Here is a 14,749-nt window from a genome sequence, read left to right as displayed (position 1 = left end):
CCTGCGAGAACAATGGATCTGAAACCACAGACCTCGTAAAACTGTCAAACTCCTGTTACAATGTATCCATTCTTGCTAAATTGTATCCACTCTGTTTCCGCTTTTGATTCGTAGTACGGAATAGGCTGGAAACCATTGAAATCTTTGGAAATTGATATAAAATCAACCGTAACTCGGATTTCTTCGCTCTTGGCGTCATTCAACTCAGCTCCCCCTGGACTCCATGATGCTGTCCCTACTTCCATAATCCCCAAAGCGGCAGGTCACGTACACAGGAACTTCTTAATCCTGTCAGATGGTTTCCCATAACCCTTCCTCCGGGCGATATAAAGTGGCAGACGATGCATATCTCTGGCCCATTGTCTTGCCACCACCGGTACTCAATAAATGTTTATCTATGTATATTTCTTGGTCTGCATAACCCCCCTCCCTCATCCAAAATGTTAATGAATGTAATCCCACCCCTTCTTAATCTATTCATGACGCGTGAAATATATTCATGACGTGATTTGCGAAACATGACCTTCCCATAATATATTCATGACGTTTCCTGCACTGTATTCTGGGTTGTGGAGGGAAACTTTAAAAGCTTGTGTCGCCCCTTTCTCGGGGTTCAATGCTTTTTTGAACCTGTTGCGCAATAAACTCGGATCTTCGTATTTTGCTCCTGTATCCGGCTGAGCTCCTTTATTCTCCGCAAGGACCCGCGGACTTAGTCCGACGAGCTGGGTGGCTGTGCACTCACGCACCCAGATTTTTCCCGTGTCAGAACCTAAAACAATATTAGCAATAATTAAAACAGATGGCAGCTTGTTTGTGTGTCTGGATAGGTTTCCCCAGACAGAAATGTCTTTAAAAAAAGAGCAAAGGTGGCTGGAGTCCAAATTGTAGGAGCTGCCATCTTAAAATACGCTTTTCTTAGCCGCTATATTTTGAGGCCAGCTGGGCAAGACTCGAGTGGCTGAGGGGCCACCTATGTTGGGCTGGGGGGGGGTCTCGAGGATGGTCTTTTGAAAAAACAGAGGCAGAAAAACTTGCTAATCACAGAATAAATATATACAGGGAGAGAGGAGACAAATGGGAAGGTGCCCTTAAAAGACAAGGAGGACCATTCAGATGTACTGTAGGATGTTAGGACCTGCCTTGATTCTGCAATGGCAAGCTGCTTTTAAAACTGTTTTTATATTATACTTTAAATGTACCCAACCCTGGGACCTTGGGGTGAAGGGCTACTAAACAAGAATCACGAAGAATATTTACCATCATTAATTGATTGATTGATTGTACCCCACCTGGGACCTGGAGTGTGTGGTGTGTTAATAACAACAACAACAATAATAAATTATATTTTTATTTATTGTGCCCCGTCTGGATAGTAATTTTTTTCCCCGAGTTCTGAAGGTTTTGTTTATTGAATTTATACACTGCCCTTCTCTGCAGGAGGATCTCGTGTGAAAACGCGAAAACACATAAGGAAAACCAAACAACGCGACGTGGGTTCACAAAGGGCGCGTGTTCTGGGGAAGATGGGAGGGGTGCACTTTATTTCTTGTTCTCCCCTCACACTTTCCTCCTCCGCCCAAAATGGCGGCCTGAGGCGAAGGCGTAGGAAACGGAGGCGGCTTCTCCCTCTTCCTCCTCCCTCTGCTCCCCTTTCCCGCTCTTTCCTTTTCCCGCCCACTCTCCCTCTCCCCCCCGCCTCGGACGCGCTTCCTGTGGGCGGAGCCTTTGGGGGCGGGGGAGGAGCCGAAGAAGGAGGCGGTGCCGCTCCTCCCGAAGATTCCCCCGACCCGTTAATCGGGCGGAGCGCAGTGCGCGTGCGCCGTGGTGGTGGTGGTCGGTGGGAGGGGGCGGGCTGCTGCTTGGCGTTGTCTGGGTCGAGTCGCCATGGGCAACTGCCACACGGTGGGGCCCAACGAGGCCCTCGTCGTGTCAGGTAAGGAGACCGAGTGGGGGGAGCGTGAGGGGGGGCTTGTTTTCCTCAAGGGGGGGAGGGACGCTGAGCCCCCCTCCCTCCGCAGCTCGTCGTCTGCCTCGCCCTCTTCTTCCTCCTTCCTGCTGTTCTCCTTCCTCCTTCCCTCCCGGGGGGGGGGTCTTCCTCCTTGAATTGGGTGAGGCCTGGGAGGGTGGGCTTTATCCCTCCCCTCTGTTGGGACACATGTAGGACACACACACACACGTGTATGCCTGCACGCACACAGCGCTCTCTGACACGGGAGCGGACAGGTATGCAGAGATTTCTTTTGCACAAGCACACACGCGCATCCATCCCGGGCACACGGAGATCTCCCTGTTACACAAACGGCACAGCATGTACAAATGCGCAGGCACGCATACGTAGATTTTTCCCACGCCTGCACACGGATGGGTAGACTGCACACACGGATCTCTCTCGCGCCAACAGCACAGCACGCGTTTACACAGAGATTTCTCTTATGCACCCACCTACAGAACACACGCAGAGATTGCTTATGCAAACAACATAGCGCGCATACACACGGAGCTCTCTCTTACGCCTGCACACACATTGCAAACACATCTTTCTTACAGACACACACCGATATCTCTCTTACACGTACTTCACACATTCACAGATATATATATCATGCACCTATAGGTATATAACATCTCTCCTGTGCACATTTATTTATATCGTATATATTCTATGTATGCAGCCACAGAAAGAGTGTTATTCACGTATACAAATATATTTCTCTCTTGTACACCCCTCCACATAAATATATACTCATGTATATAAACACAAAAGTATGCAGAGATCTCTTTTAACACAGGGAGACACCATTTGTGGCATTTATATACCGCCTAATATGGAGAGGAAGAAAAAACCACCCACAACCTACACAGAAGTCTTGTTTGTGGCACCTTAAAAACCAACAACTCTTATTATGGCATAAGATTATTTGTTGGTTTTGCTGCAACAAAAATGAACACAGCCTGTCTCTCTGGAAAACATGCACACATATTTTCCCTGCCACTTGGTCTCTGTCTTTAAAAAAGTGTACAGTTCTTTAGAAATTTGAAATTAGCATTAATATTAATAATGTCACACACACAACCCACCTTGTACAGCACGGAGCTCCCCATAAGGCCTTGGGTTTTTGTTTATGAATAATAATCACAACACTGACAAATGTGTCCCATGGGATCTATAGCGCTTGGACTGAGCATTAGCTGGTTTGCATTCAGGTAAGCTCCCATCTGCTCCTGACACAAACTGCAAAATTAGTTAGGGATGCATTTCTCAGTGATTTGAACTTCTCTTAAGAAAATGGTGCTGAATGCTTCCTGTTTTCATCTGAGGCGTATTAAAGTGGGCAGGTGCTTTTGCTTGATGGGAAACAGTTGTATGAAAATGCAACTTAGATTGATTGTATTTGTGCATCTCCTGAAATGTTTTCTTCCTGGTTCACGAGGATGCTGCAACCCACTTACCATTTTCCATAACCGCGGTTTGGTATGATATTACAGTTAATAGGGTGGGGTTGCCTCTGAATGTGTTCTCTGCCAAGTATCTGAGCTTTACAGGAACACACTTCCAAGGCAAAATGCGTGATTTGTAGCCCAGTAAGGTATTTTCAGGAAAAAGAAGGTGTGAGCTGCTGTGATTACAATTGGAAGAGGCCAGTTCAGCTCGTCAAAGCGGTCAGGGTGTGTGTGTTGGGGGTGGGAGCCTTCACCTCCCTTGAGAGCCTCCATTCTCCCTTTTATTACTGTCTCAGTGTAGCCAAAGCTACTGCAGTAGATGGAAAATCATTCTGGGGAAAACATAGCGCTCTTAATAACCACCACACCCTCCTGCTTTTTTCTGTTTGGGAAGGAAATGGCCTCGAGTGGTCTGGAAAGAAAATATGGACTATAACATGAACATGGGCAGTGTGTGTCTTCCATGAACTTTGGCTGTGCAGGTTAATCCTGTTACAGACACGGAATCACAGAATTGTAGAGGTGGAAGGGACCCCGAGGGTCATCTAGTCCAACCCCCTGCAGTGCAGGAATCAGAGCTAAAGAATCCCTGGCAGATGGCCATCCAGCCTCTGCAGATGAGGATCTGCCCACTGAGTCAAGCCACTAATCCTCTGCCTAGTGTTGTCTACTCTGACTGGCAGCAGCTCTTCCAGGGTCTTGGGCAACTGCGGATCTTCCGCTCTCTCTGCTCCCTGGTATGTTTTTAACTGGAGAATCAGGGGATTGAACCCGGGACCTTCTCCAGGCAAAGCAGGTGCTCTGCTGTTGAGCTACTGTCCTTCCTTGCCTGCTTGGAAGTTCTGATAGGCAGGGAGAACCCCAGCCCTGCCTAGACTTTGGACGGGAACAGAGTGGGATGGAAATACACCAGCATTAGCTTTTAGCATTTTATATACCATGTTCCAGAGCACTCAAACCACATGTATGCAGTCCTTGTAATTCTCCCAACAGCTCTGTAATGTAGAGCAGTACAATTCTCCCAAATTGTAGACGTGGGGACTGAGAGTCGAGTAGCTGCTCTGTGAGTTCATGACCCAGAGGCTTCCCTCATTTCACATATGCCCGCAGAGCGTCAACTTCCCACTAGTAGCCTCTTTCACATGGAAAATAAAACCTTAGGCTGTACAAATACCTCTTTAATTTGATGCTTTATAATTGCACTCCTCTTAAACTTCATTACACCTGAAGGAGCATCTCCACCCCCATCATTCAGCCTGGACACTGAGGTCCAACTCCAAGGGCCTTCTAACAGTCCCCTCCCTGCAAGAAGTGAAGGTGCAGGGAACCAGGCAGAGGCGCTTCTCGGTAGTGGCATCTACCCTGTGGAATGCCCTCCTGTCAAATGCAGAGGAGCTAAAGAACTACACAACTTTTAGAAGACATCTGAAGGCAGCCCTGTATCAGGACGTTTTCAATGTTTGACATTTTGTTATCTTTTTATATGTGCTGGAAGCTGCCCAGGTTGGTTGGGAAACCCAGCTAGATAATAAAATTAGTGTTTGTTTAAATTATTATTATTAGCTGGTATTTTCCAGCGTAGGAGTAACAAGGCTAACCCCAGTTATCTTGTGTGAATTTGTACAGGCCTACTAGCATACATTTGTGTTGTCTGCATGCTACCAGCCCTCAAGAGGCGTGATCAGTCCTGGATTTCCCCCTCCTCCTCCCCCAGTCTTGTGGCTGGCAGGCAATCTGTGTTCACAAGTTGTTTTGCCAGCCTGCCCTCGATAGGAGAAAAGGGTGCTCCAAGGGTCTGTGGTGTTACTGGACAGCATTTCCCATCTGCTTTCTGGGCACTTTTTGAAATGGGAAGCGTTCTTAGCACTGCAGGATTGGTCCCTGTCCAGCAGCAGATGAATGCAGGCTGTGTTCCTGTGCGTGTCAGGAGGCCTGGAGCCTTGCGAGCAGAAGACTTAATCAAATCGAAACCCCCGAATCTTCTTCCAGCGCCAGAGTCATCCCACCCTGCCCTCTCTCTGTAATGAGGACATGAAGTAATCAACATGCCTCTGATTTGAGTAACCACCTCCTGGCACTCCGTATCTTGGATAAGGCCCCATGACTCCGCTACGGGAGTCCTGCGGCTTCCGGCCAGGGCTGGGCCCCAGCACCTCTTCCTCAAGAAATCCAGTGGTATAACTAATGAATATAAAAAACTCACACCTAACTAGCAAGTGGCGCCAGGAGAACTGTTACCAGGGAAAGTTTTCTGGAGGATTTTTGCTTGTTTAAATCCTACCCCAAAGCATCATAATCAGGGTGAGAGTTGCATTCACCCAGTGCTGACAAGGTACTAACTAACCTATTAAAGGTAAAGGGGCCCCTGACCATTAGGTCCAGTCGTGACCGACTCTGGGGTTGCGGCACTCATCTCACTCTATAGGCCGAGGGAGCCGGCGTTTGTCCGCAGACAGCTTCCGGGTCATGTGGCCAGCATGACTAAGCCGCTTCTGGCGAACCAGAGCAGCACATGGAAACGCCGCTTACCTTCCCACCAGAGCGGTAACTATTTATCTACTTGCACATGAAGTGCTTTCAAACTGCTAGGTGGGCAGGAGCAGGGACCGAGCAACGGGAGCTCACCCCCTCGCGGGGATTCGAACCGCCGACCTTCTGATCGGCAAGTCCTAGGCTCTGTGGTTTAACCCACAGCTCCACCCACTTCCCTAACTAACCTATTAGGATGGAATAATTGCTTCCTTCCGTGACAGGGAATGGCTTCCCCAGCAAGTTTTTGTGGCAGGCTGGACTAGGTTTAAACTGAGGCCTCCTTACTAATCTGCAGCCCACCTGTGGCGTGAAGTCTTGCAGTGGAGTGTGTGTGTTTGTGTGTGTGTCCAGCATTTTCCGATGTTTGCAGGGAATGTCGAGCCCCCGAGACAACTCCACGATAACCTGGCAGCTGGACTGTTCGTGCTGCCTTGTTCTATTTTAACTCCCAAGCAAACAATCTGCGTTTGCTCTGCTGCTTTTGTTGAGGTGTGGGTTGTGCCTCTGCTGGTGGCTTAGGGACTGTTTGCCAAAATTGCTGGCTAGCCCTTAAACTGGCACACCAGCCTGCAGTTGCCCAGAGATGTGGCATGAGCACTGCCTGTCTTATTTCTCTGTCTAAATGAGATTAGATGGATGAACCCGTGACCCACTTTGCGTCTGTGCAGGCAGCCTGTTGCAAAAATTCCCGTTAGCCTGTAAAGGAAGGACAGGCCGTTGTGCAACAGCCTTTCTCTGGAGAGAGGTGGGCTCCTTTCCAACAGCTGCTATCTTTTCGGGAATCAGGATTCCTTTTGCCAAGACCTAGCAGCAGAGAGAGAGGAGCAGCCTCTGTTTTGCTCTTCTTCCCTTCTCCACCCCCACCCCCCCACCCCGTTTGGGAGAGCTCTCTAGGCAGGGGGGAAAACTGTCCTCTCCAAGCTGTGCTCTGCTTCCTTTACATGTCAAGCTGCATGTAATTAGGAGAAGTGGTATTTTCAACCCGGGAGGTGAAACTGGCTTGTTGCTGCATGCTTTGTTCTTTCCAGCAGCTGTTCAGGTGCCTCTGGAAGATCACAAGCGGGTCACCCCCCTCCTCTTGTGTAGCCCCAGATTCCACCACCGTGCCAGTTTAGTATGAGTAGGTTTACAACTAAGCCTTTACTGTCACCCTGTTTGAGAAGAGTTTTCAAAGTTGCATTTCGTAAGAAGGCCTAGGGCTGGGCGATATCTGACCAGCTAAACATCACAATACTGTATACTAGATATATCACAAAGTGTGTGTGTGTGTGTGTGTGTGTGTGTGTGTGTGTATGTGTATATGTATATTTATGTACAGTTTTGTAATATAGGAAAATGTGCACAAATACCTGTAAAGTGGATAAGGGAAACAGAGAATTGCAAAACAAAACAATACAAAAGAAAAGGATATAAGAAGGACCCCATAAGCTCATAATAAAGAAAAATGTACATGGTCTCAAGTGTTTCATCGTATGTGAAAGTCACAGTCGCAGTCATAGTTCTCCTGTGAATATTCACAGATTTAAAGGTATATTTTTTATTTAAAAATCCAGAATGTCTTTCCATAAGGAAGTTAGTCAACCTTCTGTGAATGTGGACCTTGCTGTGCTTGTGTGTGACTCTTTAAAAAACAAACAGAGAGCGAGCTGCAAAGTCCTTTTGAATTTATACAAACTGCAGTAGAGAGAGAAAGAGAGAGTGCGTGCCTCATCAGTGCTCCAAAATGGCAAAGGAACTGGGATGATCTGCTTATGGTGGTCCCTTGTTTAGGGGAGGGTTCCTGAGCTCTGGGCCCAGTACTGCACCTAAGATTTCGGGTTAAAACTGTGGAGTGGAAGGAAAGGAGGACCTTTTTCTGCCTCCCCACTTCCAACTACTCTCTGAAGACTGGAGAAGAGACCCTCTTAAGAATATTGGGGGGGGCAGGGGAAGGACTAGACCATGTGAAAAATGAACAAAATATTTTAGCTGCAGTTCATTCATTTTCAGCTTTGTATTCTTGTTATTAAAAAGTACACCTAGACATTCAGTTGTTGCGCCCATAACCTCAGTTTAAGGTGCCATTTAGCCCCTCGCTTTCATATCTCCGTTTCTAACGTTGTCTCCCAGGATCTCGCCTGCTGGCTGCACTTTTCCTTCCATCTGAGCAAATCTGATTACACAGCCAGCAGGGACCTCCCTGAGGCAGAATGAGGAAAACAGCAGCGGGTGTGGCTGGCCGGCCTTTCTCAGTGCCAGTCCTTTCCTCTCCACCTCCCCCCCCCCTCCCCAAAACAGCATCATCATTTGCAACTACACCCCCCAGCAAGATTTTCTGCTTTGGGGTGGAGGAATAACCAGTCCACCTGAATTCTGGCTGCTTTCGCCTTCTGAACTAGCCCCCACCCCTGCTTCTGAGATGAAGTTCTTGCCTGCAGGACTGCATTTGGCAATGGAGGGGTTTTTTTTGCAAGTGAATGAACAGCCAAGGGAAGCTCCAGAATGGTGGGTGCTGAAGGAAAGTGGCTGGTTAATGAGCAACTGAGGAAGCTGCCCTCTCTTGAGTCAGACCTTTGGCCCACCTACCTCAGTGTTGTCTACACTGGCTGGCAGCAGTGGCTCTCCAGGGTTCCAGGCAGGGTCCATTCCGAACCCTGCCTGGAGATGTCGCCGGGGATTGAACTTTGGAGCTTCTGCAGGTGATCTGCCGCTGAGCTGCACAAGCCATTCCCCTAAAGTAAGACTCCAGTCCTCATGTTTCTGAGTAGCTCTTGAGCTAGGCCATGCGTCCCTATCGCTCAGTATAGCCTACACTGACTGGCAGCAGCTCTCCAGGGTTTCAGACATGGGGTCTCCTTCCTGGAGATGCCACTGGCAACTCTCATGCACCGCAGGCCCCCTGCCACTGACATCTTGGAGGCCCAGTGGAGTTTTCGGATTTTTCTCGGTGATTTGGAAAGTTCTAGGTCCCCTTTACTGGATCCTGCAGTCCCTGAGAGCAGGCAGGCTTGCTGTGAAACCACTGGTTCTTCCAGGCCCCTTCTGTTGCCACGGTGGGTTATTGGCATTCAGACTCTGAAAGCACCCAGGTGCTTCTGGGCTGAATCCTCCGGGATAATTCTGAGCTCCCTGTTGAGGGATGTGTTAATTCCAAACAGCTCTGAAGGGACAGGGTGTTCACTGTTTGCCGTTGGTTTCCTTGCTTGTTCTGAAGATATTTTATTTCGGTTTTCCTCTGAGAGACGGCTGCAATCAATCTGAACGATTGGGCAGAATTGATTCACAAAGGCGTTCAAGGAGTTGGAGATTTGACGGAAGTGCAGGAGTGGAAAGGCGGGGGGAATACAATATTCGTTTCCCAATCAAATGACCTAATAAAAGCTCCTTCTGGGCTGGGTAGGGACCGGAATGCTTCCTTCCTCCTCTGCTTCCAAAATCTTCCTGAGCTGTGGGGGGGCGTCTGCTGAGGGCGGTGTGCTGCAAAACACAGTTGGCAGAGCCCTGAGGTTGAGAAAGTCACAGGCGTGGGTCACGCGCAGAGGAATGGGAACTGGCCCAGTTCCCTGCCTGCCTGCCAGAGGAGGAGGAGGAGGAGAGCTTCTGAATGGCTCTGCACCAATTCGGTCATAGGTGATCTCTTGGCTCCCTCTCCTGATTTAATCTTTCCTGCACAGCTGCAGCAGGAAATTGCACTGGGCCTGGGTGGGAGTGTGTGTGATAGAGGGGGGGGGGAGTGTCCTATGGTGCCAGCCCCCACCTGCTCCTGTTTCTTATCCATTAAGCTGCATATGGCCATTTCTGAAGTTCTGAGAACTTGCTTTTTAACTAATTAATTTATTTAAAAAAGTGGAAAGCAAGTTTCTCCTATGGCTGCCGAGACAATGAGAAAATTAAGGGCAGTTGCAGGCAGTTGTTCATCCCCCAACAGAGAAGTTTAAAGTTATAAAAAAGAAAGAAATTTATCTGGATGACTTGTCTGTGAGAAACTCTTGCTGCACCATTTTCTAAGTGGTCACACACCGACTGCTTAATTATCTGTGCCCCAGAGGCTCCTGGAGGCCAGCCTTTACAGCTGGGATGGCTCCTCTCTCTGGATGATGGAGACAACAGTTGCCCCCCTCCAATCTACAGGGATAATTCCCCAAGAATTCTCAAATATTATAGAAAGAGGCTCTGAGATTATACCTGCCCGCTCCTTTAGTATCATTAGGTGCAGCTCCTCAGGCCCTGGAGATTTGAATTCATTTAAAGTAGCTAGGTGTTCCCTCACTACCTATTTTCCTATCGTGGGCTGCAGCTCCCTCCTTCCATTCTTTATTCTGTTATCCCCAGATTGGGCACTGCTTTCCTTTTGGGTGTAGACAGAGGCAAAGTAGGTGCTGAACTGTTCCACCTTCACCCAATAGCTTTTTTTCATCTTCTGCATGCAGAGGAGCTACCGCTTGCCTGCTGTTCCTCTTGCTTCAGACGTAGCTAATGAAACCTTTCGTTATTGTTTTCAACCTCTCTTGCAAGCCTGAGCTCATTCTGAGCTTTGGCTGCCTGACCTTCTCCCTGCAACTGTTGGCTACTCATGTATACTCTTCCTTTGCAATTATATTTTATTGAATTATGCCTAGCAGAGAGGAAGTAGATAGCGAAGAGCTTTTCTCCCTTATAAGACTGGAACTTGTGGGCATCCCATGAAGCTGAATGTTGAAAGATTCAGGACGGAGAAAAGAAAGGGCTTCTTCACACAGCACATAGTTCACAGCTGTGAAAAACAGCGTTGGCCACAATCTTAGATGACTTTAAAAGGTGGTTGGACAGATCCATGGGGGAGAGGGCTAGATGGCTATTAGCCTGAGTGCTCTGTCTCCACAACTGGAGACTGCAGTGCTTCTGAATATCAATTGCTGGAAACTGCAGGAGGGGAGAGAACTCTGGTGCTCGTGTCATAGAATCATAGAGTTGGAAGGAACACCAGAGGTCATCTAGTCCAACCCCCTGCAATGCAGGAATCCTAGCTAAAGCATCCTTGATAGATGACCCTCCAACCTGTGTTCAAAAACCTCCAGTGAAGGAGAGTCCACCACCTTCCATGGACCAATTGGACTGGCTTCCAAAAAGGCGGCTTCCTATTTTCCTAATTAAGCCACTCCTTTATTTATGATCATGAGGACTAGAATCTTAGAACAGCAAGGGAGAGGGCTCTCTTGTGCTCAAGTCCTCTTGCAGACTTCCCACCGGGGCATCTCTTTGGACCACTGTGAGGACAGGATCCTGGACTAGCGGGTCCATTGGCCTGATCTCTCAAGCTCTCCTTACGCCCTTTTCGATTTACAAAGAAAGAGATGCTTACAATCTGGAAATGCAGGCAGATGGAAGGGAACAGAAATGGAGGCAGGGTTTAAACAGGCGGGCGGGTATGCAGCAGTTTGACATATCCGGGCTCTGTTGTCATCCTATTGGTCATACCATTGCCTTTAGCTTTTCACTACTTTGCTGATTGCCCTGGAAATGCCTCTCCTTTGGAACGGTGGCCATCCTTAATAGACTGCTCTCTCTGCTTCCTCTGCAGGTGGCTGCTGCGGGTCGGACGAGAAGCAGTATGTCTACGGGGGCTGGGCCTGGGCCTGGTGGTGCATCTCTGACACGCAGAGGTAAGGAGGGGAGCACCCTCATCGCTGGGGGAGGGGGGCAGGCGGCTTTGTGTCAGGGCCCAGCTAGATGTGACTGTGCTGCTTTCCCACATGCTCCTGTATCAAGTGGCTCCTCGTGACTCCCGAAGACCCCCATTTTCCGAGGGCTCCCCTCCCTCTAAGTTGAGTTGCTGCAGGGCGAAGGGCGAGGTAGCGTCCCCTTGGTTAAAGCTGGCCAGGCGACAGAGTGATATCATTTGGGGAAGGCCCATAGCTCAGCGGTAGAGCATACGCTTTGCAGACAGCGGGTCCCAGGTTCAGTTCTGGGGAACTCCAGGAATGGGACAGACGCTCTGCCTGAATCCTTGAAGAGTCTACCGGTCAGTGTAGACAATACTGAACTAGATGGACCAGTCATCTCACTCAGTATAAGGCGTCTTCCTGCATATCGTTCTCCACCGCAGGGGGAACAAACACTGTTCTCCCTTCCAATGCCCTTCTGTCACTTCCATGCTTCTGAATACCAGCTGCAGGAGGGAAGAGTGTTCTTGCACCCGGAGTTCTGCTTGTGGGTTTCCTACTGGAATCTGGTTGGCCCCTGTGAGAACAGGATGCTGTTTTAGATGGGCCATGGGCCTGATCCCGCAGGGCTCTTCTTATGCTCTTATGCCCATCTGCTGCCTGAAACAGCCCCTTCTCTCCTCCCAACGAGGAATGGTGAAAAGCCTCTGGAGCAACTGATTTCAGGCAGAGAGCTTAAGCCCCAAACACTTTTTGCTGTTAAACTAATAGCCCCCTTCCAAAAAAACCCCCTCTCCTTTAACTGTGAAAGGGGCAGCATTGTGACGGATGGTCTGTTGCCTCTGGTCAACGGTGCCTTTACTCACACGTCTTCTCCGGTTCAGGGGCGCTTTGGTCTTAATGATAAAAGTAATGAATGGGAGACATCCTATCTATTTTGGGAACATGTATAGGGGACGCGGGTGGCGCTGTGGGCTAAAGCCTCAACGCCTAGGGCTTGCCGATCGAAAGGTCGGCGGTTCGAATCCCCGCGGCGGGGTGCGCTCCCGCTGTTCGGTCCCAGCGCCTGCCCACCTAGCAGTTCGAAAGCACCCCCGGGGGCAAGTAGATAAATAGGTACCGCTTACCAGCGGGAAGGTAAACGGCGTTCCGTGTGCGGCTCTGGCTCGCCAGAGCAGCGTTGTCACGCTGGCCACGTGACCCGGAAGTGTCTCCGGACAGCGCTGGCCCCCGGCCAATAGATGTGAGATGGGCGCACAAACCCCAGAGTCTGTCAAGACTGGCCCGTTCGGGCAGGGGTACCTTTACCTTTACCTTTTTATAGGGACATACGATCTCCAAACTCAGCAGAAAGGATTTATTTCATACACACTGAGGCCTGCAACCCCCAGAACTTTTCCCCAGCGATCCACTCCATTATGGTAGTTGTGGGGCATTTTGTTAATATTTTAAAGCTGCCACATTTGAGGCACAATCACCTTGCAGCAGATCTGAGCGCTGATTTGCTGTCATGGTTCCTTTCCTTCTTCCTCCACCTCCCTATAATCAAGGAAATTGATTTGTCAGGTAGTTCGTATCACAGAGCTGCTGTTTCTTGGATCCATTTCCTTTGGACCATTTTGGCAAAAAAAGAAAACTGTCCTTGAGACCAGGTTAAATTTGTAACCTTGACATGATTCAAATGCCCCCCAAACCACAGGCTTGGGCACACTAGTGTTGTTCAAAGCCCATGTAGTGATGTTAAACTCTCAGGAATAATCTTTGGAGAATATTCTTGATTAATGAGAATATTGGAGAAGACTCATTTAAAATAGGAGAATATTCATTTTAATGCATTGAAAATGATATAATTTTAATAATTGAAAATGGTATAATTAGCTAATATAGTTGATAAACAAAACTATATGCATACATATAAAAAGAATCCATTAACATTAAATGTATTATTATATGATAATATATTTCAGTATGTCAATCTCTGGTAAGTGGCACCTTGTACCATTGAATGGCACTGCAAAAGCTTTATTATTTACTGGCACTAAATAAAATATAGAAATGTCAACTGTTTAAATCAAGCCCACCTCACATAATTTTAAGTGTATAAGGTACTTCAAGTGTATAAAGCATTAAAGATACTTTCTGTTAAAAAAAGAAAAACAAAACAAAAAACTGTATGGCCAAGGGCATAGAATTGCTAAGAATAAGTCACACCAAAATAGAAAAAAGGTTATTACATATAGTTGAAATACATACAAATTCAAATGTTTCATCAAATTAAATGAATAGCATTTTTAAAACTAAAAAAAACCCCCTGCTTTCTGTAGTTCACATTTCAGAACTGCCAATGTGAATGACAGTAATGTAACTGGATCAAAAAAATATATCATCATTCATTACTTAACACTGGCAGTATCACAGCTTAACTTATAATTTACTAGATTTTTAAAAGTGGGTTGTAAAACTGGTTCTGACATTAGAACCATTAGTGTAGAGAATATTCTCTGGAGATTTTCTAGCAGAGAATTTTCTCATTTTCAATAATATTCTCACCTCAACCTACTAGGTCCGTGCAGAAATGCATGAGAAACATCATTACGTAGGTAACAACTAGAGCTCAGAGAAGAGGCTGCCTGCTGCAGCTCTGGAGGTTTCCAGGCTCTGGGGTTGCCTCCTTCCATTGCTCCCAGTGAAGAGGCACACTAGAATCATTTGACCTTGGAAGAAGCTTCCCGTTGCATCTCTGTGCAACTCACTGGCCTCAGAACAGAGACTCATGGGTACAGGCCCCTCTTACGAGTGACTGGTTTCTTTCACACGCCGAATCGAAACGTGTTGGATCAAATCCACACCCCCAAATAAAACTCTACGCTTCTAGCTAAATTGGGGAGGCGCCACCAACTTCCTTCCTTTTGCCTTACCCACAATGCAAGAGAAGGAGAGAGAGGCCTGGTTGCTGGTTGGCCAGAAGGCAGGAGAGGTGTGCTCTGTGGCCAGCAGGTGATGCTGGGGCAGGTGTATTCCTCAGGTCAGGTGACCTTCTGCATCTGGGAGACTGCGACCCAGAGGAGGTGTGTTGTGGTATCCTGTGGGCTGGGGCAGATCCCTTTGCCAGCCTTCTTAAGGGGAGGGGATCTCCCCTTCACCCCCCACCA

At 48.1% G+C, this 14,749-nt stretch overlaps 1 protein-coding gene across 3 annotated transcripts in view; it reads left to right on the top strand.

The window, feature by feature from the left end:
* Nucleotides 1–1,795: 1,795 nt before the first annotated feature.
* FLOT2 (flotillin 2) overlaps nt 1,796–14,749 on the top strand; it is a 29,649-nt gene continuing 16,695 nt past the window's right edge. For all 3 annotated transcript variants that reach the window (XM_082201877.1, XM_082201879.1, XM_082201878.1), the window contains exons 1-2: nt 1,796–1,936; nt 11,516–11,597. In XM_082201877.1, coding sequence (XP_082058003.1) covers nt 1,888–1,936; nt 11,516–11,597 — 131 coding nt within the window. In that variant the 5' untranslated portion in view covers nt 1,796–1,887. The remainder of the gene's footprint in view (nt 1,937–11,515; nt 11,598–14,749) is intronic.

This window comes from Podarcis vaucheri, assembly GCF_965113315.1.
Source record: "Podarcis vaucheri genome assembly, chromosome: 15".
Lineage (NCBI taxonomy): Eukaryota > Metazoa > Chordata > Lepidosauria > Squamata > Lacertidae > Podarcis > Podarcis vaucheri.
The sequence above is the reverse complement of the archived record's forward strand: the minus strand, read 5'-3'. Positions and strand labels throughout refer to the sequence as shown.